The sequence below is a fragment of the Amblyomma maculatum genome, chromosome 6 (assembly GCF_055883805.1).
Source record: "Amblyomma maculatum isolate TAMU_Amacu chromosome 6, ASM5588380v1, whole genome shotgun sequence".
Taxonomy (NCBI): domain Eukaryota; kingdom Metazoa; phylum Arthropoda; class Arachnida; order Ixodida; family Ixodidae; genus Amblyomma; species Amblyomma maculatum.
In genome coordinates this window covers 60,180,712-60,203,228 of record NC_139349.1, presented here as the reverse complement: position 1 = coordinate 60,203,228, position 22,517 = coordinate 60,180,712, and the positions used below count along the sequence as shown (strand labels likewise).

Genomic DNA, 22,517 nt, shown 5'->3' with positions numbered 1-22,517 from the left:
GCAATGTACTTCTGCAGTTCGCTTTATCAAGTCAAATTTTCCCCCGGAAACAAAATGCAGGAAAGAAAGGACGTATTACTTTCACCATAAAATACTATTATACCAACCCGATCACTCGCCAAAGCCGAATTTAATTCAGAGCGTTTATCCGCATAATGTACCTGTTCTTTGTAAAATGCTAACCCCAGTTAATTGAAAAACCGTTGATCTCAGTGTAATCGTTATTACATCCTGTAGGATCATTTCTTTCTTTCATCTACGGTATATAATCATCCGGTCATCTCTTAGGTGAAAATCATTGCCTCAGCTTTCATTTAATGCAACAACGGGCTGCAGGCTGCAAACAGAAGCTGGAATGTAGTCGACCTCTCCGTCTCGGAAGTATGAGGGTCGGAAATTTTGTTTCTGCTGGCCGCTGTCCAAGGCTCTATACCCGAAGGCTTGAGGGGTAACTTTTGTCTATAGTCTTTCTTGTTCTACCATCTCGCGTCCCCTTGCTTTATGGCGCCGCTTCTTTAGCTCTGGCTGTTTCGGAATATGCTCATTTTTTTATATGCGGAACGTTAGTAATTATGTTTTCTTCTACCTATTCGAGTATGCTACTTCATGAGCGAGAAGAGGAGAAAGAAATGAGTATGTGAAAAGGCGATTTTCTTGGCCAGCCTGGAGTCTTCTATTTCTTAAAATGTATTTCCTTTCTTTCTGCCCCAATGCCGGAACGATTGATACCTATGCGGTCGTTTTTCAAAGTGATAAAAAATAATACAATTTCGCAGTACGAGCCATCTGCTAACCGACAAAGTGAACAACTATACTTTCGATATCAAGAGGGCATTATTTGGAACAAAAAGATTAGGAAGCGCTTAACGAACAGATAATGGGTAAATAAAGGTTTTAAAGAAGAGAGAAATTTGCAAAGTGGCATGGTACTAGCTTGATGGCGTCCATCCGACTAATTTATAGGAAGCTCCAGCACTCTTCATATGCCTAGTAAGTAGAAAATCTGATACTAAAGCTAAAACCTAGTAATACAAATGACTATTGTATGATGATAACATATCCGAGTCTGAACAAAAACCGAGAGCACAATGCGAAAAATACGACAGGTATTTCCCTTGTTCTGTCGCGACGTCAAAGCCTTTGTAGTTGTGTAGTACGATTTCATAGCGTCGTAGTTCCTTCTGCAGTACCGTTCTGCTGCAACTATAGAGCACTCTTGAGTTTCTACAGATCCGTTTTTTTTCCAAAACATGTTTACAGCTTAAAATACCACAAACTTTATGTTGTGACAACAAGTCTTGTTGACTGGGATTATATTGCTGCAGAAACAATTACGACAATCATCTTGAGCTAACACCCGCACAAGTTTGGACATTTATTTACAAATGTGAATTAAGGCTATCTATTGGAGTTATGAAATTTATTTGCAAATATGAGGTCAGGGAAGCCATTTGTGTATCTTCCTTTGCTGACATTAGTTAAAATATGCTGATTTATTGCCGCTTGAAAAGTTTAACAAGCCACACGAGCTGCCAATAGTTGGCAGCATTTCAAGTACATTATGGAGCATGGAAAATATAGCCTAAATTAGGTTGAAAGAACTGGTAGGCGCTATTCTCTTTTATAGAATTCATTATTTCTTTTGAGCTACTTGATTCATGTAAAAAGCATTTTCAGCAACTTGAGAAAATATATTAAAAATTTGCGACTGCATTGAGATAAAAAGTTCCTATATATATGTTTTTCGATTTCTTGAAATTTTGTTTGGGGTATGGAATATCACTGAACATCAAATTCTTCGACACAATGCCTCGAAGCTATGTTCTGTCTCTTATCGTATGCTCAGTAACGTCGGGACACGGCTTTATCACTTTTTTCGGGGGTCAATCAGAGTGACTGATGAGAATTCGCAGGTTACAATATAAGTACGCAAGCAGATGTAAGGGAACGCTTAACCAGCAGGCGCTCATGATTATGATCATCATCACTTTTGTCATCCGAATTATCCCCGCTACAATACAACAGCTTGCCCGAGTTATATATAAATTATACTACTGCGTCAGTGCTAAGGTTTTTGACAAAACTCCAACAGCTCCAAAGCGAATACATTTGCGCTTTGGCACTTATTCGAGGCCTCGGATATCCTTGTCACACAATTTGGAGAAGTATTACTGAACCCGTATGTTGAAAGGCAATGAGAAGCGCGCCTATTGCAGCTTTTGAAGGAATACGTATGAAGAAACCTTCCAGTCAGGGACTGCATCAATGAAGACAGGAAACATCAACAGCGAATTACATCAACGCATCGACATTGCTAGTTCGCGTGATGCCTAAACCAAAAAGTACGAGGAAAGCTTCCAGTTCGCTTTAGAGTTCTTTAAGATGGAGCAGAATTACTTACTTTGAAGGCATCGCGGGGCTTTCCCAAAAACTTGCCTCATTATTTATTCATTCTGTAGTGCCGCATGGCGGCTATAAATAAAAATATTCACTGTTCACTGTCGTAAGCCAGGTCTCCGAAACATAGATTGATTCAGCAGCGTCATCCAATAAGAGCTTGCATTAAATTTTATTCACCTAGCCTGGATCATTGCCTGGAAATCGCGTAAGACCAGTGGCTCAGAGAACCACGTATGGAATATACTTTTACTGTTTTAAGCACATGCGACATGTGCATAAAAACAAAATTCTCTGCAGTACGTGAGCCTCAATAATGAGGCGAATAATGAGACACGCGAATTCTATATTATCGGATACCTCTCTTTCAAGCTGAGATATCTTTAAGCCAAGACTGCGCAAGCTGGACTCAGAGAGAACGACGCTAGTGCGGGCTGGCTGTATGGATAGCATCGTGTGACACCTATTTCTTTATAAAGCTCTGCAGGCTCTCAGTGCGAGGTAAAAAGAAAAAAAAAGCTTGATGACCTAGTATAGTAGCCCGGATAGAACTATAGGTGCATGGGGTTTCAAGTAGAAGCTTATAGTAAGTCTTGGCTAAGCGAGCAAGAATTTTGTTACTGCCCTTATACAAATGGCGGTGTATTGCGTTAGAAATCGCCTCCCTGGCGAACGTTTAAACTCTCGATAATTTCAACACCCAAGTTCTCTTTGCTTTTCTTCAAAGCCCTACGCTGCAAGAGTGTAAAGCTCGTGCTCTACTTAAAGTGAAGTGACCGCATTCACCGGCCTCGATTGGTGGGCCTGGACACCGCAGGTATTAAAAAATTCTTCTTAGTCTCGATTCAATGCATTCTACTGGTCCTGACTGTATGCCTAATGCTTTCTAATGGAGTTAAGCAAAATGGTTTACGTAATGTATTGAGCAAAATCTTCCGTGAATAACTGATGTCAGCCTCATGACCCCATTATTGGCTTGCAGCCAGAGTTGTGTCTATTCAAAAGAACGAGGGCTGTTTTTCGGTAGGGAGCTACCGTCCCCATCTCCTTAACTTGTTCTTCTGGTACAATTATCGACCATAATGTCGCAAACTATATAATGCAAATTCTAAATAAAAATTTGGCTCTCAGTTCATGTCAACATGGTTTCAGAAAGGGTTTTTTAACCGTTAAGCAGTTAATCACAGCTATGCACAGCCTTAGTGCCGTGTTAGATAAGCCCGAGCAAGTTGATGTAATATATATTGATGTTAGCAAGGCATTCAAAAAGGTTCTGCACAAAAAACTGGTACTAAAACTCAAAATAACGTAGTACCTGCACTACTCATAAAATAGATTGCGGCTTACTTAAGGCACAGAATACAATATGTGGAAATTGACGGATTTAGTTCCCCTCCACTGGAGGCCACCTCAGGCGTTCCGCAAGGGAGTGTGTTCGGTCAATAGTGTTCCTGGTGTATATTAGTGATTTAGTCTCTTCCACAGGTAAAAATGTTAAGATTGGCATTTTTGCTGATCATTGTATGTTATTTGAAGAAATACGCTAAGATTAAGGTCTAGTTCTGCTTAATACTGCTTTAAAATGGAGAATGTCAGCGAGCATTAGAATACAGGAATTATGGGTATCACTAGAGAGAAGGCACCTAAAACATTTAGCTACACTCTAAAGTCAGCATCCGTAACTGAGCTCACCTAGTACAAATATTTAGGCGTAATCATTAATGACCAGCTTATCTAGAGCAATCACATTTGCCATATTCCTCATTTTCGATGAACAATCTAGGCTTTCCTAGACACAAATTGAGGGGCGCACCAAGCAATGTGAGCAAGATACCTTATGACTACATTGTTAGGCTGAAACTTGGATACGTCGCCATGGTGTGGGACCCTAACACGAAAAAAGACATTGCAAAGGTAGAAAAAGTTCAAAGGCGTTCAGTGCGCTTCACCTAAAATAAATATAGAAATTCCGGCTCTCCATCTCTGCTTATAAAAAAAAAAAAAAAAAAAAAAAACAAATAGAACCTCTCTGTATCCGAAGAAAGATAACGAGGTTAGAAGTTTTGCACGGTTTGCGTTACGGAAAGTTTTGCATATCGGGAACGCCTTATGTTACACCACTGTCAACTAAAAAAAATACGACACATACACAGCTACACAGGGCTCCTCACTTCGCAAAAATCAAATACCACAAGTTCTAATTATTTTTCAAAAACAACCTGTAAATGAAGTCTACAACATGAGAGGGCCATTAATGACATTTTTAATTATTGCAAGCGACTCTGCCACTTATTTTTGACGAAGATGTACTCGAAGTGGTTTTATCTGCATTCATAATTTTTAAAGCGTCTGCGTATTTATGTAAGTTGCCATTATTAGAATGCAATGCAAAATATCCTTCTATTTGATTTTCTTCCTTTCTGCGTGAACTAGAGGAGTCTACAGTGTCATGAAAATAAATAAAATATAAATGTCGTGTGGACGACTCCGTTGTTTTAATCCTACGGGAACCGTGATAACTTACCCACCACAAAGACTATCTTGAGGATAAGCACGCTTTACAGGCGGCGATCGCTGGATGCTTGTTTCCCGAAGGAATTGGGAAAACCAATAACTAAAAGGCAAATTTATATGTGGCGAATAGACTCGCAGATATTTTCACAAAATAAGTGTTAGGCAATGAGAGCACGATGGTTAAGATGGTATTCAAATTTATTCATATTTATTACCATATTTACGAGAAAGGGAGCAGAACGCTCTATACCAGGCGTACAACACTGCGCCCCAACAAATACAGGTCGTTAAGAATGCTAAAAGTAACGTTGAATGTGTTAGATATGTTAGACAGAATGGGAATGCTAAAATGCTATGCTCTTCGTTGTCATACATTCCCGTCAGCAGTACCAGGCAGGGGCAGTACCGTTCAGCCCCGGTTCTTTCTTATAGTACGTGGCTTCGCTATTTCCTGTTGCAGCCAATCAGGATAACTCGCGAACGAAAATTTGGACACCAAACTGTGATTTGTTTCTTCTTGCAGCCATCGCAAAGCATGGTTCATAACAAATTTTACTAAAATAATTGAGCCAGCTGATGAATCTGGTAGAAAAAACCTCGTGTGACCACAGCGCTCCGGCATTCAAGGTTACTAATGTGGTGATGCCGCGCCGTACCAGATTGTTTCGCAACTGAAAATGCTTTAACAATTAATTATATTAAACATGTACCCACAACACTAAATGGCAGGATGTGGCGTTTTAACCCCTGCTTATAAAAAAAAGGTTTTTCTGGGAGAGCTCTGTGACACATAATTATTATGAGTGATCTAAAGAAAAGGAAAATATGCGGTTAGTTCAGTCCTCCTTGGAAGCTTCAGCTGCACTGTAAACAAACTGACGAGCGAGAGAGAGAGAGAGAGAGAGAGAGAGAGAGAGCACTTTATTTGCACCCGTCAGAGAGTATGGATGATCGGGTGAGACGCAGCTCCCCCTTTCACCGTCTATCTCCCCCCTAGACATCGGCCGGAATCAGTTGGCTTCCGGCGGCGGCCTGGGCTTGACGGATTACTTGCTTTTGGATTTGTTCTTCCTGGCTGTGAAGGGATGATTCCCATGACTCTTTGTTTCCACGTATCCAGTTTAGCGCTGGGTACGCCCAAAGCATGTGATTTAGGGTAGCTATACATTTACAATTTTTACATTTGGAAGAGTGCACCTCAGGATGTCATTTGTGTCGGATATACTGGTTTGGGAATGTGCCTGGCTGTAGTATTCGCCAGATTACTTCTTCCTTTTTGTGAGAGATTTATGGGGGAAGGGAGGATTCTCCTGGCCATTCTGTAGCATTCTACATTTTTTCTGTACGTGGTTAAGTCTCGCTTTTTGGACAGGGAGTAGTCTGCCCGCGCTGGGGCCCGTTGGGTGAGTCCTCGGGCAACCTCGTTGGCGATCTCGTTCCCCGTGAACCCACTATGAAAGGGTGTCCATATTAATTTAATTAGGTCGTTGGGTAGGTTCTCCTTGCCTGCTTGCAAAATTTTTCCGGTCTCTTTGGACACCTTACCGTTGTCATAGGCTTTGATTGCTGTTTTAGAATCTGTTGATGATTATTCTGCTTGATGGATTTGTGGTTGTCAGGGAAATCGCCGTCATCTCTGCCTGCTCTGGTGAAGAGTGTTTTACGCTGCAGCTCGAGATTAGCTCACCTTTGTTGCTGAATACAACTGCAGCGTAGTGCCCTTCTGTGTACTCTGCCGCATCGGTGTACACTACCCCTTGTTTTTGGAGGAGGGAGCTTTGTAGTATTTGGACTCGGCTTCTCCCGCGTTCCTCGTTGTGTAAGGGGTGCATGTTTCTGGGATGGGGGTTATTCCTAACTTGATGACAATTTCTTTGGAGATGGCGGTTATCCCCTCTTGCGATTCTGGGTTTTGGTAGCCCAGCTGCCTAAGGATTGATCTACCCGTTTTGCTACCAGTAAGTCTGATATATTGTGCTGTAAGTTTCGCCCTGCATATTTCCTCCAGGGTGTTTGACACACCTAGATTGAGGATCGCCTCGGCTGATGTGCACGCTGGTAAACCTAGAGCTGTTTAGTCCCATTCCTGATGAGGATGTCTACCTTGGCTCTCTCCGCTTTAGTTGTCTTTAAGTGCGGGATAGCGTAGGTGATTCGGCTAATGATGAAAGATTGGACAAGCCTAAGTAGGTTCGCCTACTTCATCTCTGCGTTTTTGTTTGCTATCCTTTTGAGAAGCCTGCAAGTTGAGTTGGTCGTGACTTCTAGTTTGTTTATTGTTTCTGTGTTTCTTCCATTTTGTTGTATCCACATACCCAATATCCTCATATTGCCAACCATTGTGACCGGGTTGTTGACCAGGAGCTGGAGATTGACCTGCTGCTTGCTCATGATTAGCATCTCCGATTTTTCCGGCGAGCATTTTAGCCCTACGGGTCTCAGATAGGTTTCCGTTTCCCAGATTGCCCTTTGTAGGGTGTCTTCGATCTGGCCATCGCTCCCCCCTCTGTCGATTCAAAGGGTGAGGTCGTCAGCGTAGAGAGTGTGACGGAGGCCCTCTATCTTTCAGAGTCGTTCTGGCAGTCCGATCATTGCAATGTTAAAAAGGGTAGGGGACAGCATCTATCCCTGCGGTGTCCCTGTGTTGCCTAGCTTAATGTTATCTTTTGTTGTGCCCTTTATTTCTATATTCACGCTTCGGTCCGTGAGGAAGCTTTTGATATATATAGTTGCATAGCTTGCTTCCTACATTTAGACGATTGAGGTGTAACAGGATCGCTTGGTGTCAAAAAATAATGTGAAAGCAACTGGAGGAAACTTAATTCCTGTGTACGGCTCCGGATTGATTCCGGCTTCATTGGTTTCATAAACGAGCAAAGATATCGCGCAGCTCGCGGGCATCTTCTGTATAATTTTTCTATCGATACAAGCAGAAGTGGCAAGTATTTGATGCCGCGAAATAAAAATGCAAACTATTTGTTCGACAAGTAAAGCTGCCCGACTTTGCAGACTATGTGAAAAGAGCACAAGCTTCGTGTGTTTTTGTCGGCGCTAATGTCCTCACTACGGCATGTTGCCACTACCCATGCTGGCACATCAAACGCAAGAATTTGAGTGGCGCACAATATCTGCTCTAATTCCTTTACTTTTTTTTGTGGTGTGAATTGGACGAACTTACGCAGAGAGGAGAAAATATACCCATTAGGCACTTGAGATTCTGGAATGTTTAGTCAGACATGCTACTTGTATGCCACTCAGGCATCGCCGTATGGCTTGGCTAAAGTTGGGATTTATATCTATGACGCGTATTTTTTTGTATGTTATGCCTACTTAAAACTCTACGCTAATGAGTGTAAGGAAGTAGAACACCAATATAAAAACATTTATCATTAGAACCAGTGGAAAATATGCTGCAGTGATACAATAAAAAGAATGAAATCTGGTTTTCTGAAAATGAAACACACAATAATTGTCTCACATCTTGCATGTGCCCTAAATCGCTCCGTTCGGGACACGGGAGATAGGAATGAGCTAAACGATGAAGAAAAACAAAAGCGGTTTGCTTTGGATTACAGGGATTAAAGTCCGAAAGATTACTGAGGCTTTGAGGGACGCCGGATTGAGGTATCCAGAAATTTCACTACCATTGGTACTTTAACGTGTGCTGCCGTCGAAAATTACACAAGTGTCTGGCCATTCGCCTCCATCAAAAAGACCCGCAGTGGCCGGCATTGAACTAGGGCTGAAACTTAGGCTCCACCTTTACGGTTAAAACACGATAGCCTTGACTCCCGCAGCAACTTATCTTGTGGATCCCATGTCGTGTATATGAATTTGCCAGTTACAAGCATTATTATTTTTTATTTATGCCGCGGTTATCTCACACATACTCACGACAGGATGCAATCTTAAGCTCCTGCATTATGTGAAAGACCAGCTCTCGCTAATATAGTCTCGCTTTATAGAATATAGTCTCGCTTTAACGAAACCATACGAAACTGCCTGAGCAATCTAGCAGTATCGTGTATTACACACGATTAAAGAGTCCCATGGATATCGATTCGCTTCCCACTCACCGATCTCAAAGGAAAGTATCAAGTTGGCAGTTTCTGACTTGTCACGTGATCTTATTATGTCGCAAAATGTGCTCATCAATTAATGCCGGATCCTGCCAAGTGTCAACTGCCTGAGCCATAATGGGGATCTTTTGCTTACAACGTCTAGAACACCAGATTTTTGAAAGAGCAATAATTTTAACGCTAATGAGGAGAAGAGAGGGGGAAAAGGGGTGTCTTCTTAATACTTTTGACCCCCTGGAGATACATCATGTGTCCTCATATCGTTGAGTCTAAGGGTGCTTTCTACATTTCCCTTCTGTATAAACGCGGCTGCCGCGACGGAGCCAGCCTTGGCGCTCCAACTTAGAAAGGGATGGCTGTGAATTACTCTCACCCGATTTCGATAACTTGCGTATATATAACATGAAGTGCTATCACACAGTCGTGGGTGATCTCGCAGCAGCGATCGCCCTTCGCGACAGACCATGGTGCAGCGCAATATCCACTTTTGATTTCTGATGATCTATGGACAGACTCGGAGGCATGCATTGCTGGATTCAGCAGGGCTAATACAGTGCAAAGGTAATGAAAAGAACAACATTCAACTGAAAGCACAACAAAGCTAGACCTCGGGACGACCCTACCTCGAGGAAGAAGTGGCACCGGTCCCTCATATCTATCCCAACCTTCACCCCCACCCCCACTCTTAACCGCTCCCTCACCCCTACATCCATGAAGCAACTTAGTTCTGCCGCAAGGTAAACGCCTGCCGTAAGCAGAAATAAAGACGTAATAAAAAAAAAAAAAAAAAAACAGGACTCCTAACATTTGTTGCATTTGTTGCCGAAATCACCAAATTAGATGAAGACTGGGGTAAACACATCCAATGGGATAAGTGGATTTAGCATTCAGGTGTTGATGCCTTTGTCGTGAGTCCGATATTTTCCCCACACAGAACTTCCATGTACCGTACGATGTCATCTGATGATATGAAACATTCTGCAGTCTTCTGCCTTCATCATAGGCCTTGCGTCGCTTCAGGATCCTCAACCCCGCGAATCACATATTAAGTAACAAAAAAAAAAAAACCTTTGTTAGTTTTTAAGCACAAATGCTTCAACATCATTCCATCTCTCGTGACCGGTCATTGCATGTAGCTTTTCCAGCACTAAGCAAAAGGCTTGCAGTAAAAAAACTTTTTTTTTTCAGTACTAATGAGAGTGCCGCTCTTCCACTCTCTCGACATCCCTGCCAAGTTGCTGGACACTCTTTATGCAATCAGTATTTCTCACCGTCTCAACTGTTGCTGAAATCCGCTTTACTCCAAGCGTAAACATTCTGTCATCTTTATTAATTAAATATTGTGGGCACAGATATATCTGAAAAGACAAGTTATGTCAAGTAAATCTCCTCGTTCTGATATATATTCAAAAATAAAATGTGGCGAAAACCTGCCGACGCTATCCTGCAAGAATGTAAATAGCGGATCAGAAAGCTTGAAAAATGACGGCACAGGTTCCAGAGCATCGCTTCGCAACAGCAGATTCATCTCTCATCTCGCTTGTTGCTTTTCACTAAATGGCACTGATTCAAGCTTTAAATTATGCCGCATTATGCCGCATTAGACCGCTTCTCTTGTTTATGAACGGTCACTTGGAAACTCGACCCTCGTTTCGGACAAATGAAAATTGATCACTCAAAAGTTGGAGCTTGCTTCGACTGGCTTCTCATAATGTATCGATACAGTAAAAAAATAAGAAAGAGAGCGATAAGAACTCAACGTTTACAATTGCCTAACATACATCGCCTCCTTCTAACGGGAGCAGAAATATTTCATGTCAAGCAGGTAACTAATGAAACCAAAGGAGCTCCTGTGGTAAAGAAATGTGCTAGTTTTCGTAATCTAAAACTGTAGCAAGTCATTTTCACTGCGAATCTGAGTTCGCAATAAAAAATTCTCCAATAAATAAAAAGTAGAAGCTTTTAGCTAAGTTCTGTCGCTTGCTTAAGGCCGCCTTAACCGTGCTTTCGCTGATAAATAATACGTCCACCTAACACGCGTGCACTTCGCTATACTGCGCTGGCTGATATAGAGGGTGTCTTTTTTTAATGGTACAAAGTTAAAGCAGTACAAATTTATTTATGCCCGCCTGGGATTATACTGGTGGCTATGGAGCTATGCAACGCTAAATGACAACGGTAACGTTAAGAGATAGGAAGTGTGAAGAGTGGGTCACAGACCTTAACCGAGGTAATGGCCTTCTAGTTGAAATGAAGAAGAAGAAACGGAGTTGGGCAATGCATGTGGTGCGAAGAGAGGATAATTGATGGTCGAGAAGGTAACGAATTGGGTACCAAGGGAAGAAACGCGTAGCAGCGGGTGGCAGAAAGTCAGGTTGGCGGGGTTAAAAAGATCGCAGAGGTGAAGGAGGCGGGGGGGGGGGGGGGGGGGGAGGGGCGTGACGAGCACAGGAGCGGGATAATTGGAGGAATATGCTAGAGGCCTTCGCCTTGCAGAAGCTACGGCTGATGCTGCTGCTGCTGTTGCTGATGATGATCATTATGATGATATTGGTGGCTACAGCGGACACCAGGTAGAAGGCAGGAGGCTTCAACAAGAGCGTTAATTATATAATAGCCTTACTACCTTTATTGTTTTTTTTCTCATTTTAGCGGGTCTGTTGTATTTGCAGGAATGAAAGTCATCCCCCAAAAGTATAGCCAAAAAATCCAATGAAAAAAATTGTAGCGCGCCTTATAAGGCCCGCAGATGCCATCCTGATAGCCGGATTCACAGCATAACACAGCGCTAGCCCGCCTGTGCGACATCATCATCATCATCATCATCATCATCAGCCTGATTATACCCACTGCAGGGCGAAGGCCTCACCCATATTTCTCCACTTAACCCGGTTCTGTGCTAGCTGCATCCACTTGACCCCTGCGAACTTCTTAATCTCATCCGCCCACCTAACTTTCTGCCGCCCCCTGCTACGCTTTCCTTCCCTTGAAATCCAGTTTGTTACCCTCAGCGACCATCGGTTATCCTCTCTTCGCCCTACATGTCCTGCCCATGTCCATTTCTTCTTCTTAATTTCCACTAGAATGTCGGTAACTTGAGTTATTTCTCTGACCCACTCTGCACGCTTTCTATCTCTTAATGTTACCCCTACCATTTTTTGTTCCATAGCCCTCTGGGTTGTCCTCAACTTAAGTAGAACTCTCTTGGTTAGCCTCCACGTTTCAGCCCCATAGGTGAGTACAGGCAAGATGCAACTGTTGTATACTTTCCTCTTGAGCGATACCGTTAAGCTGCTAGTCATAATCTGCGAGTGCTTGCCAAATGCGCACCATCCCAATCTTATTCTTCTTGTTATTTCCTTTTCATGGTCCGGATCTGCGGTTACTACCTGTCCTAGGTAGACATATTCGCCTACTACTTCCAGTATTTCGCTACCTAATGTAAACTGCTGTTCCTTCCCGAGGCTGTTGAACATTACCTTAGTCTTCTGCATATTGATTTTCAAGCCTACCTTTCTACTTTTTCTGTCTAGGTCATCAATCATTATTTGCAGTTCATCCCCCGAGTTGCTTAGCAAGGCAATGTCATCAGCAAATCGCAGATTACTGAGGTATTCTCCATCTACCCTTATCCCTAACTGCTCCCATTCCAAGTCTCTGAATACTTCCTCTAAACAAGCTGTGAATAGTACTGGGGAGATTGTGTCTCCTTGCCTAACACCTTTCTTTATGGGAATTTTGTTACTTTCTTTATGCAGAACTATGGTTGCTGTGCAGCCACTATATATATCTTCCAGCACTTTCACGTACGGCTCGTCTACCCCCTGATTTCGCAATGCCTGCATCACCGCCGAGGTTTCAACTGAGTCAAATGCTTTTTCGTAATCAATGAATGCTATGTATAAGGGCTGGTTATATTCCGAGCATTTTTCTATCACCTGGTTGATGGTATGGATATGATCGATAGTAGAGTACCGTTTCCGAAACCCTGCTTGATCCTTTGATTGATTGCAGTCTAAGGTTGTTCTGATTCTATTAGCGATTACCTTAGTAAATACCTTATACGTAAGAGACAGTAAGCTGATTGGTCTGTAATTTTTAAGGTCCTTAGAGTCCCCTTTCTTGTGAATGAGGATAATGTTTGCATTCTTCCATGGTTCCGGTACCGTCGATGACACCAGGCACTGCGTATACAGGGTGGCCAGTTTTTCTAGCACGATATCCCCCCCGTCCTTCAGCAAATCTGTAGTTATCTGATCCTCTCCAGCTGATTTCCCCCTTTTCATAGTTTCTAATGCTTTCTTGACCTCGTCTTTCGTCTTTCGTGCGACATAGCTCGCTCCAACAAGAGATTCGTTACTATGCTAACGTCAACAAAGAGGCAGACAGTTGTGCGGTGGTTCGACATAAAAAGGAGGCTCATGATGAACGCAGGTGTAGAAAAGCTAATGCGGGCTTGTGAAACGCAGCATCGAGCAGTCACCTACGACGTTCGGAAACAGTTCTGCCACTCGAGGCCTCTCAGTCGCTGAATCCAATCCATTTACCAAAAGCCGCTTGAGCTTAAGAATCTCGTAAGCTGGCGAACTTAACTCCACACACTTTTTACTTTGTTTTCACCCAAAGTGAGCACACCTGAAACTAGGCTGTTCACAGCAAAAGAAAAATACCAGTCATAAAGGACAGCGAATTGCAGGAAGTGCGTCTGATGTCAGGAAAAAGAAAACCAAAGCAGACCAAGAAAGGTGAATGTCAAGAAAAAATAAATAAAATAAGAAACTTGGATGGCTAGGGAAGTGCGTGTACTGCTCCTAATGGTTATTTTTCAGAGATCCCCATCACGGATTTATTACCAACGCATGCATCCTCGACGACACACCACGGATCGATGATAAAATTACCTTCCCGAGCCTATATCGGTCCAGCATCGGCCATTGGGACGGTTTCCGTAATATGGAGTAGAAAAAACTTGAGACACGAAAACAAATGCAAAGTAACCCCGTGCATAATTTTCTTCACATATAGGTTGTGCATTAGCTTTTGTGACTGCGGAATTACTCTTTAACGACATGCTTTATAGCGCCGGAGCTTACAAGGTTGTTGCAGTTTTCTCATTAGAAAGCTTCCTTTAGCCTGTGACGAAAACAACAGTTACAATGAGTTTGATCTTTCAACACGTGGTATTACTTAACATAAGTCAACATCTTAGCGAATTAGCATGCTGTCATTTAGATTTAATCGACGTGTGCTTATTTTTGTCTGTATTGAAACTATCTGAACATCGTACTCAAAAAAAAAAAAAAACAGCACCGTACGTTTTATGAGTGCGTTAGAACAAACAACGAAAATTATGCGGTAAACCATGTTATGGCGTTTTTACTAAGTACAGTAGACAAACTTGATTAATGCCTTGCGTGAAGAAGCTTCCATAAACTGCAGCACTTTTTCCTTCATTTCTTTATTTCCGCTCTAGAAAGCCTTTTCAGACAGACAAAAGGCGACGAGATTATGAACTTTGTCCTGAAGCGACGAATTGCAAATATTAACAACACATGTGCATAATTCGTAACTTCTTTTCTTGTCTATGTAGTTTACGCACCTAATAAATAAAGGAAGCGCCATGCTTTTTATCACATTGCACTGCGTTTGGTAGGCAAACTCGTATTGCGTTTGTACTTGGGAACGTGATCCTAGTAACCTACAGCAAAACTCATGCAAGAATCCTAAATGAGAACCTCTGTTTAAAGTGTGACAACCTTCCACTGCGTGATATTTGTGCATTGTACAAGCACCGGGTGTGCTACTTGTGAATATGGCTAACCTTCATGCTAGGGTGTTTTCTCAAATCCTCCATAACAGCTTCAATAAAGAAACTTAGATGACACCAGAAGGATACACTGATTTCAACTTTGTGTTATTTTGCCCACAATTTCCCTAATTATGTTTGTGTTGTTTTTGGCATCAGTGCGAGATGTCTAGTGGTTTTGGTCACAGTATATTTTCAACATAATGCGAGCCACTTATTCCCATGCATGCGCCTTGTCCGCTTGTTGCGTGACCGCTATTGCTGCAATGCTGACCCTTACCATTCTCACGTACTCGGATAAACACGCAATGAAGACTCAGATGGAGACAACGTGAAATGGCATAGACAGAGCACATGCAGCGTGAGACGAATAATATGTGGTAGTGGCATCGTTCTTGCGTATTTTGTTCTCGTCCCGCTCACTTTCACAACGAACTGCAGCGCAGGTCCCTGTTCCTTCTCTTCCACTTCTGCCTCTCTTTTATGTTCACGCGTTTAAGCAACGAAGCCGCAGCTGTTTCAGCTCTCTCGTCACGTACGACAGAGAGCCCATTCTGATGGCGCAAGCTCTTTGGCTTTGAGGAGGCTGCACCTCAGAGTCCGCTAACTGGTTCTGCCAGAGCACACGCCACGTTCGACGGTGGCTTCTCTGCAATGCTAGGTTTGTGCCTACTCCGTCTTCATCTGCGGCAGTCCAGTGATTACGCCAACACCTGTCACGTGGAGAGCGGTTTCATGAATTTGGAGCTGTCAACGGATGGTCTCGAAAATTTGCAAGGTTTGTCGCTCTTCATTACGGAGATTTCGCCACGGCATCCTACGGTAGCGCTGGTATTCACACAAATATGAAAGGCACAATAAGTGCAGAAAAATAGCGAATAAAACTATTAACTTCCCCCGAAGACAGGAAGGGGACCTTGCCATTGCTGATGCCGGACACCTTATCTACTGAATCAGTTAATAAGTTCGAGCGCCTGGTCTCTGTCTGCACTAACAGCGCTTTCAGGCCTTAATTTTCAGCCGCTCTTTCTCAAAATTCATCACCACCCCGCTCTTAATTGTCTGTAAAGTTCCAACGAGTAACACCGGCGGTCTGGGTGGCTAGGCACTGTTGCATTATTTCTAGAATATTGGAATTAAAATTATTCGTTTAACGCTGTCAACTTTGTTGAGAAAAAGGGGTGGCTTCACTACGACATACACCGCCAGGCCATCGCCACGTTACTACAGCGCGGAGCCGTGCATACATAGAGAAACCGACACCATGTTTTGTTTCTAAGTTGATCTCCGAACTCTTCATCTTTTACGACAGCCAGCGGTATAATTCATCAATGAATCACACTTCAGCTGGTCAGCCTGTCATTGGAATAATGTACGTTATTCTCAAAGGTATTCTCTACAGTCGCAGTTTAACCTCTGTTGCGCCTCGGTGACTGGCTGCCATTGCACATTGGCTACGATACTCTCTCCTTAAAGAGCTCCACGGTCTGCCGACATCCGTCCGGGCTTCCGGGTTGCCCAACGTGTATTCACGGATCCCGCGTCATATATATTGACATGATTATTAGCGTACCGTCTAGTTGTACACCCCGCTTGGGACCCCTAGTAGCGTAGCAGCAGGTCGTATATTTCACTTGCCACACCTCTGCGTTTGAACTCATCGGACCCTTTCCCAGGAGACAAACGATTCCTGTCGCAGCTACTGTTGCGAAACCGAAACCGAAACAAGACAGCCCCGAGTCGACAGACAAGCCAAGACGAGAAGGATTCAAAGTCAAAACCAGGGAGAGACGCTTGGGGCGTCAGTCGTCTGCTGTAACCAGAAATAAACGGATGTCGTTTGTGCTCTGTTACGAAGTTGTCTGATTTAACGAACGCGACATAAAGATAAAGTTGGTGCCGGAACCCGGGATGTACGCCGCGACCTAACGAAGACAACTGCCAGTCCTGGAGGCGACTAATAACGAAGAAAAAGCCAATTTCTACCCCGAAGCCGCCGCCCAGTGCTACCAGAGTGCAGCGACATGGAACGACACAAAGCGAAGAGAACGGCTCTTCGGTCTCAGGTGACCCGCCTCTTTTCCGATATTGACTCCTGCATGAAGAGCCGCATGGACAATGTAAAAGAACTCAGTGTTTTGTTGGCGAGACTTAGCGCTCTGCAGACCCAGCTGAACGAAGTTAACGCCTCTGTCGAGACGCTAGTGCCAAAGAAAGAAGCTGAGCAGGACTACGAGGAATCTATCGAGTATGACGACCGGGTCGTTACATACATCGCGAAGCTCCAAGAGGAAATTAAAGAAATTCAAGGAAACAGGCAGCCGAAAGAAGCATCACCCCCCAACGACGCAGCCACGACGAACGGGGCCTGCCAGGTGAAGCTTCCAAGGTTAGAGCTCATAAAATTTGACGGCAAAGAAGTGTCATGGCAAGAATTTTGGGAGCAGTTCGAGCAAATGATTCACAAAAACGACCGTCTGACGACCTTGGATAAATTTGGATACCTAAAATCGGTGGTGACAGGCGAAGCAGCGAGAACGATACAGGGCCTCCCTCCCACATCGCAGTGCTATGACGACGCCATATTGCTGCTCACCAGACGTTTCGGCAAAGCGGACGCCATCGTGCAAGCGCACATGCGTGCGCTCTTGGACCTCGAGCCTGTGCGGAGCGCCGAAGACATACGCTCCCTCCGGAGGTTATAGGATACCCTCGTCTCTCGGATCCGCGGCCTGCAGGCGCTTGGCCAGGAGCAGGGAACGTACGGAACACTGCTCTTCCCCCTCGTACAGCGCGCTCTGCCGAAAGAATTATTGCTCGACTTCCATCGGACCGTGGCGAGGGAGGAGGGGTCGGAAGCCATAACACGGAGCCCGGCCGGAGGAGGAATTCCGCTGCGGGAGGACGACGCACCGGGAGAGTCAACAGAAAAAGAAACAGCTACAAAAGGTACGCTGTCATTACTCAACAAGCTTGTTGACTTTCTGAGGATCGAGGTGCAAAGCCGCGAAAACCTGGTTGCGCAGCAAAGTATGAGTAAGAGGCAGCAGGCGTCAAAGCCGAAGATGTTCAGCCCAGCAGAGAGTAAAAAGAACAGCGCTGGAACGAAATTTAAATCGTCAGCAGCTCTACTTCACCAAACCGCAAAACCAAGTTGTTTCTTTTGCAAACAGAGTGACCACGAAACTGCCGCTTGCTGTGCTAGCATTCCATTAGAAGAAAAGAAGAAAATGCTACGATCGGGAAGACGTTGCTTTCGTTGCGTGAAACCGGGTCACCGTGCTAACGAGTGCAGAAGCAAGATTAGATGCACAATTTGTGCAGGACGACGCGCGACAACCATGTGTGATCCGGAATTCACCCATCCGAAAGTCAAGGCTAATGTGAACGATGTGACGACTGTCCCCGTGAACTTGCAGTCTACGTCAGAAGTACCTAAACAGCGAGAAGTGATGCTACAAACGGCAACGATATTGTGTGTCGGCGAACGTAAAGCCCTCTACTTACGTGCTCTCTTTGACAGCGGAAGCCGACGGTCATTCATCACGGAGAAAGCATCTGCAAAACTCGGTTGTAAAATTGTTGGAAAAGAAACGCTGAAAGTTGGTGTGTTCGGCGGACACCAGTCAGAACGAGATTTCAACAGAGTGCTGGTGTCGCTAACCGCGCACAATAAGAAGATGTATCAGATCGAAGTTCTTGAGACCAACATAATCTGTGAGCAAAGGATCCCGATCCCTGACTTCAAGATTAAAGAATTACTTGGATCCCTGACTGCCGCTGACATGACCTGCGATAACGAAAGAGGTGACGTAGACCTGCTTATCGGCTCAGAGCACTACTGGGAACTTGTAACGGGAAGAAACAAGAAGCTCAACGGGAAACTGCGAGCAGTGGAGACACCCTTTGGGTGGTGTATTCAAGGCCCAGTAGGGTACAAGACTTGTGACTCGCAATGCATGCAAATCACTGCTCTTCGCGTTTCACTTGCCGAGAGAGAAGCTACAAACTGCTTGGAACGATTCTGGACTCTCGAGTCGATCGGAGTCACGGATGATGACAGCTGTGCGGAGCACAAGCTGCTTGATTCTTTCGAAGAGAATATCAGGCGCAATGGTTCTAGATACGAGGTAGCCCTTCCATGGAAGGAGAATATAGATTTAAGTGACAACAAGGAAGTTGCTGAAAAACGCTTGTCACAACTGACAAACCGACTTCGAAAAACTCATCTCTTGGAGGAGTACGACGCTGTCATCAGACAGTATTGCATGGAAGGCATAGCTGAACCGATAGTAGAAAAAGAGGAAGAGGGAAAGCTGATCTACTACATGCCCCATCAGCCGGTTTTTCGGGAAACGAGTAATACAACGAGATTGCGAGTAGTTTTTGATGCTTCATCGCATGGACAGAAGGCAAAATCCTTGAATCAAAACCTCGAAAGTGGTCCGAATTTGACAGCCGACCTTGTAGCACTGTTACTAAATTTCAGAAGCCACAAAATAGCTTTGGTAGCCGACATTGAAAAGGCATTTTTGCAAATCGAGATCAGAGAGAACGACAGAGATGCATTGCGCTTTCTGTGGCACCATGAAAAACCGGATGCAAATGGAGCAACAGGCGAGATACAGACTTGGCGAATGAAGCGAGTTCCCTTCGGAACCACCGCAAGTCCTTTCTTGTTGACAGCGACTCTCCAGCATCATTTGAAGATAATGGAACGAGACTACCCGGAGACTGCTTCGATACTGGCGCAGTGCTTGTATGTGGATGACCTTTTAACGGGAGCAGAAAACGAAGACGAAGCGCTGAAGATCTATGAAGAAGCTAATACAATATTCGGCGCGGCATCTATGAAACTGCACAAGTGGGCGTCCAACAATCCGGCATTGAACGAGCGATTTGTGGCGGATGACTGCGAAGCAAGGCACCTCGGGTACCTCCCAGGAGTTCTCAAAGTGCTGGGATTGACGTGGAACCCAAGCACAGATAACCTGACATTCACCCCACTGGCAAGCGATCCATCCGAGCCGGGTACAAGCACAAAAAGGTCTGTGCTCAAGACTACGGCGAGACTCTATGACCCACTTGGATGGCTAGCTCCATTCACCGTCAGGGCAAAGGCTTTATTCCAGGAGTTGTGGCAGAGAAATGTGGAATGGGATGATATCCTACCGACGGATCTGAACACGAAGTGGGTGCAGTGGTGTGAGGAACTAAACGAATTGGAAAGAGTTCAAGTGCAGCGGTGCTACAAATCCGACACTGTCGAGCCTACCACGAAAACTGTCCTACACGTGTTTGCTGACGCCAGTCCTGTGGCATACGGAGCAGTGGCCTACATTTGCGTAACAGATGCGGATGGGATTACAACTTCGAGCATCCTAATAAAGCAAGTCAAGGGTCGCCCCGATTAAACAACTGACTCTGCCAAGACTGGAACTGATGGCGTGCCTCTTAGCTGCCAGACTGAATCAATACATTCTGAAGAGCCTGAAAGAGCCACCGCAAACGACGTATTTCTGGACTGACTCGATGATAGCACTGCACTGGATTGTAGGAGAGCCGTCGCAATGGAAGCAATTTGTGAAGAATCGCGTAATGGAAATCCAGCGTCTTACCGATACCTCAGCGTGGAGGCATTGCCCAGGGTCAGAAAATCCGGCGGATATCATGACTCGAGGAGTTACAGCTGATCAGCTTGTTGAGAGCTCCACCTGGTGGGAAGGAACGCACTGGATGAAGGCAACGGAAAACGCTTGGCCACAGATCTCTTCGCTTCCAAGGAACATTCCGACAATGGAGGAAGAAAGACGAAGCGTAGAGGTCCTTCAAGCGACGAATACCACAGAAGTTCCCATGCTGTTGGACACAGATCGATACAGCAGTGCCACACGACTGTTCCGAGTGACTGCATGGGTATTTAGATACACCAAGAAGTTGCGACGTCTGAGCAATGACAAGGGTCCATTGACGGCGGTTGAACTGAATGAAGCCGAAAAATATTGGATACGGCAAACTCAGCGAGATGACCTGAAAAGAGAAATTGAGTGCGTGAAAAAAGGCGAACGCTTTCCCGCAGACTCGCCTCTCAGAGACATTCCAGTGTTTATTGACAACGATGGTATCATGCGCATAAGCGGCAGACTTCAACAAAGCGGCAAGCCGTACAACGAACGTCATCCAGTTGTACTGTCAAGTCGACATCGACTAGCAGAACTGCTCGTGCGTCAAGCACATCAGCAAGTGCTTCACGGTGGAGCAAGAGATACTCTGGTGCAGTTGAGAGAGAGGTATCATGTTGTGCGAGCCCGTCAGCTAGTCAAAAGAATCATCAAAGGGTGCATAACTTGTCAGCGCTACAATGCCCGTCCAGCCACTGAAGTGACAGCACCGCTTCCAACTGATCGAGTGAACGAGGCTCAACCATTTGAGGTAACAGGAGTTGACTTCTCGGGACCACTTCTTGTTAAAGGAGAAAACTCGCTGCACAAGTCCTATATCACACTGTTCACCTGCGCTGTAACAAGAGCGGTGCACCTAGAGCTCGCAAAAGACATGTCCGCAGAGTCTTTTCTGATGACCCTCAGACGTTTCATCTCAAGACGAGGTATACCTCGGGTCATTTACAGTGACAACGCGCTTTCCTTTAAGAAGGCCAACAGAGATCTCCTTTATCTATGGAGCTCTATCCGAAAACCAGAGGTTCTTGACTACGTCGCAAAAGCACGAATCGAATGGAAGTTCATAGTGGAGCGCGCCCCATGGTGGGGTGGCTTTTATGAGCGCCTCGTTGGATCAGCCAAACTTGCGCTCAAGAAGGTGATCGGATCCAAGTTTCTGACCTTCGACGAGCTAACCACTGTACTGGCAGAAATTGAAGCAGTCTTAAATTCTCGACCTTTAACTCACGTCTACGACGAACCCGGAGAACCGGAACCCCTTTGCCCTTCATTCTTCTTGACGGGAAGACGCCTCACATCGCTGCCTAGCGCAGGGAAAATCGAGGCAGATGAGGTCAACGTATCAGTTCACAGACTATGGGTACGACGCCAGCAGACTACAGAAGCCTTCTGGCGCAGATGGACAAGAGAGTACCTCGAGGAACTGCGAAATGTGCAAAAGAAAAATGAACGCCAAGGAAAAACACTCAAGGAAGGGGATTTGATACTCCTTCGTGATGGCCTGCAGCCACGGCAACAATGGAAGATTGCAAGAATTGAGAAACTGTTTCCGGGAAGAGACGGAAAGGTGAGATCGTGCCTGCTGAAGCTACCTGGAGGATCATCTCTCAAGCGACCAATCCAACTTTTGTACCCCCTGGAAATCACGTAAACGAAGAAAAATGACAAGTCATTTTCGGGGGGGAATGTGTTGCGAAACCGAAACCGAAACAAGACAGCCCCGAGTCGACAGACAAGCCAAGACGAGAAGGATTCAAAGTCAAAACCAGGGAGAGACGCTTGGGGCGTCAGTCGTCTGCTGTAACCAGAAATAAACGGATGTCGTTTGTGCTCTGTTACGAAGTTGTCTGATTTAACGAACGCGACAGCTACCATGGGACTTGGTATGCCATGAAATAAGCCTCGCTACCTATACCACAGGCTTTATCATCCAGATTGCCATTATAGTTCACGGAGCTAATTGGCAGCTACTCACTAACCATCGACTTTTAAACCGTCTTTGCTCTTCCACACAACATAGCTCGCAACAGCCTATAATTG

General features: G+C 44.8%; 3 protein-coding genes across 3 annotated transcripts; all 3 read left to right on the top strand.

Annotated features, from left to right (window-relative positions):
* Positions 1-16,820: 16,820 nt before the first annotated feature.
* LOC146185848 (uncharacterized) lies at positions 16,821-17,501 on the top strand. The gene has a single exon (XM_084607934.1). The coding sequence runs from the start codon at positions 16,821-16,823 to the stop codon at positions 17,499-17,501; it is 681 nt and encodes a 226-aa protein (XP_084464060.1).
* Positions 17,502-18,137: 636 nt separating this feature from the next.
* On the top strand, positions 18,138-20,210 carry LOC146185847 (uncharacterized). The gene has a single exon (XM_084607933.1). The coding sequence runs from the start codon at positions 18,138-18,140 to the stop codon at positions 20,208-20,210; it is 2,073 nt and encodes a 690-aa protein (XP_084464059.1).
* Positions 20,211-20,328: 118 nt separating this feature from the next.
* Positions 20,329-22,128, top strand: LOC146185846 (uncharacterized). The gene has a single exon (XM_084607932.1). It carries the CDS (start codon positions 20,329-20,331, stop codon positions 22,126-22,128), a length of 1,800 nt encoding a protein of 599 aa, XP_084464058.1.
* The last annotated feature ends 389 nt before the right edge of the window (positions 22,129-22,517 follow it).

Bases quoted from the DNA above. Each gene is read 5' to 3' on its own strand.
- LOC146185846 (XM_084607932.1), top strand. From the start codon at position 20,329: ATGATAGCACTGCACTGGATTGTAGGAGAGCCGTCGCAATGGAAGCAA.
- LOC146185848 (XM_084607934.1), top strand. From the start codon at position 16,821: ATGGAACGACACAAAGCGAAGAGAACGGCTCTTCGGTCTCAGGTGACC.
- LOC146185847 (XM_084607933.1), top strand. From the start codon at position 18,138: ATGTGTGATCCGGAATTCACCCATCCGAAAGTCAAGGCTAATGTGAAC.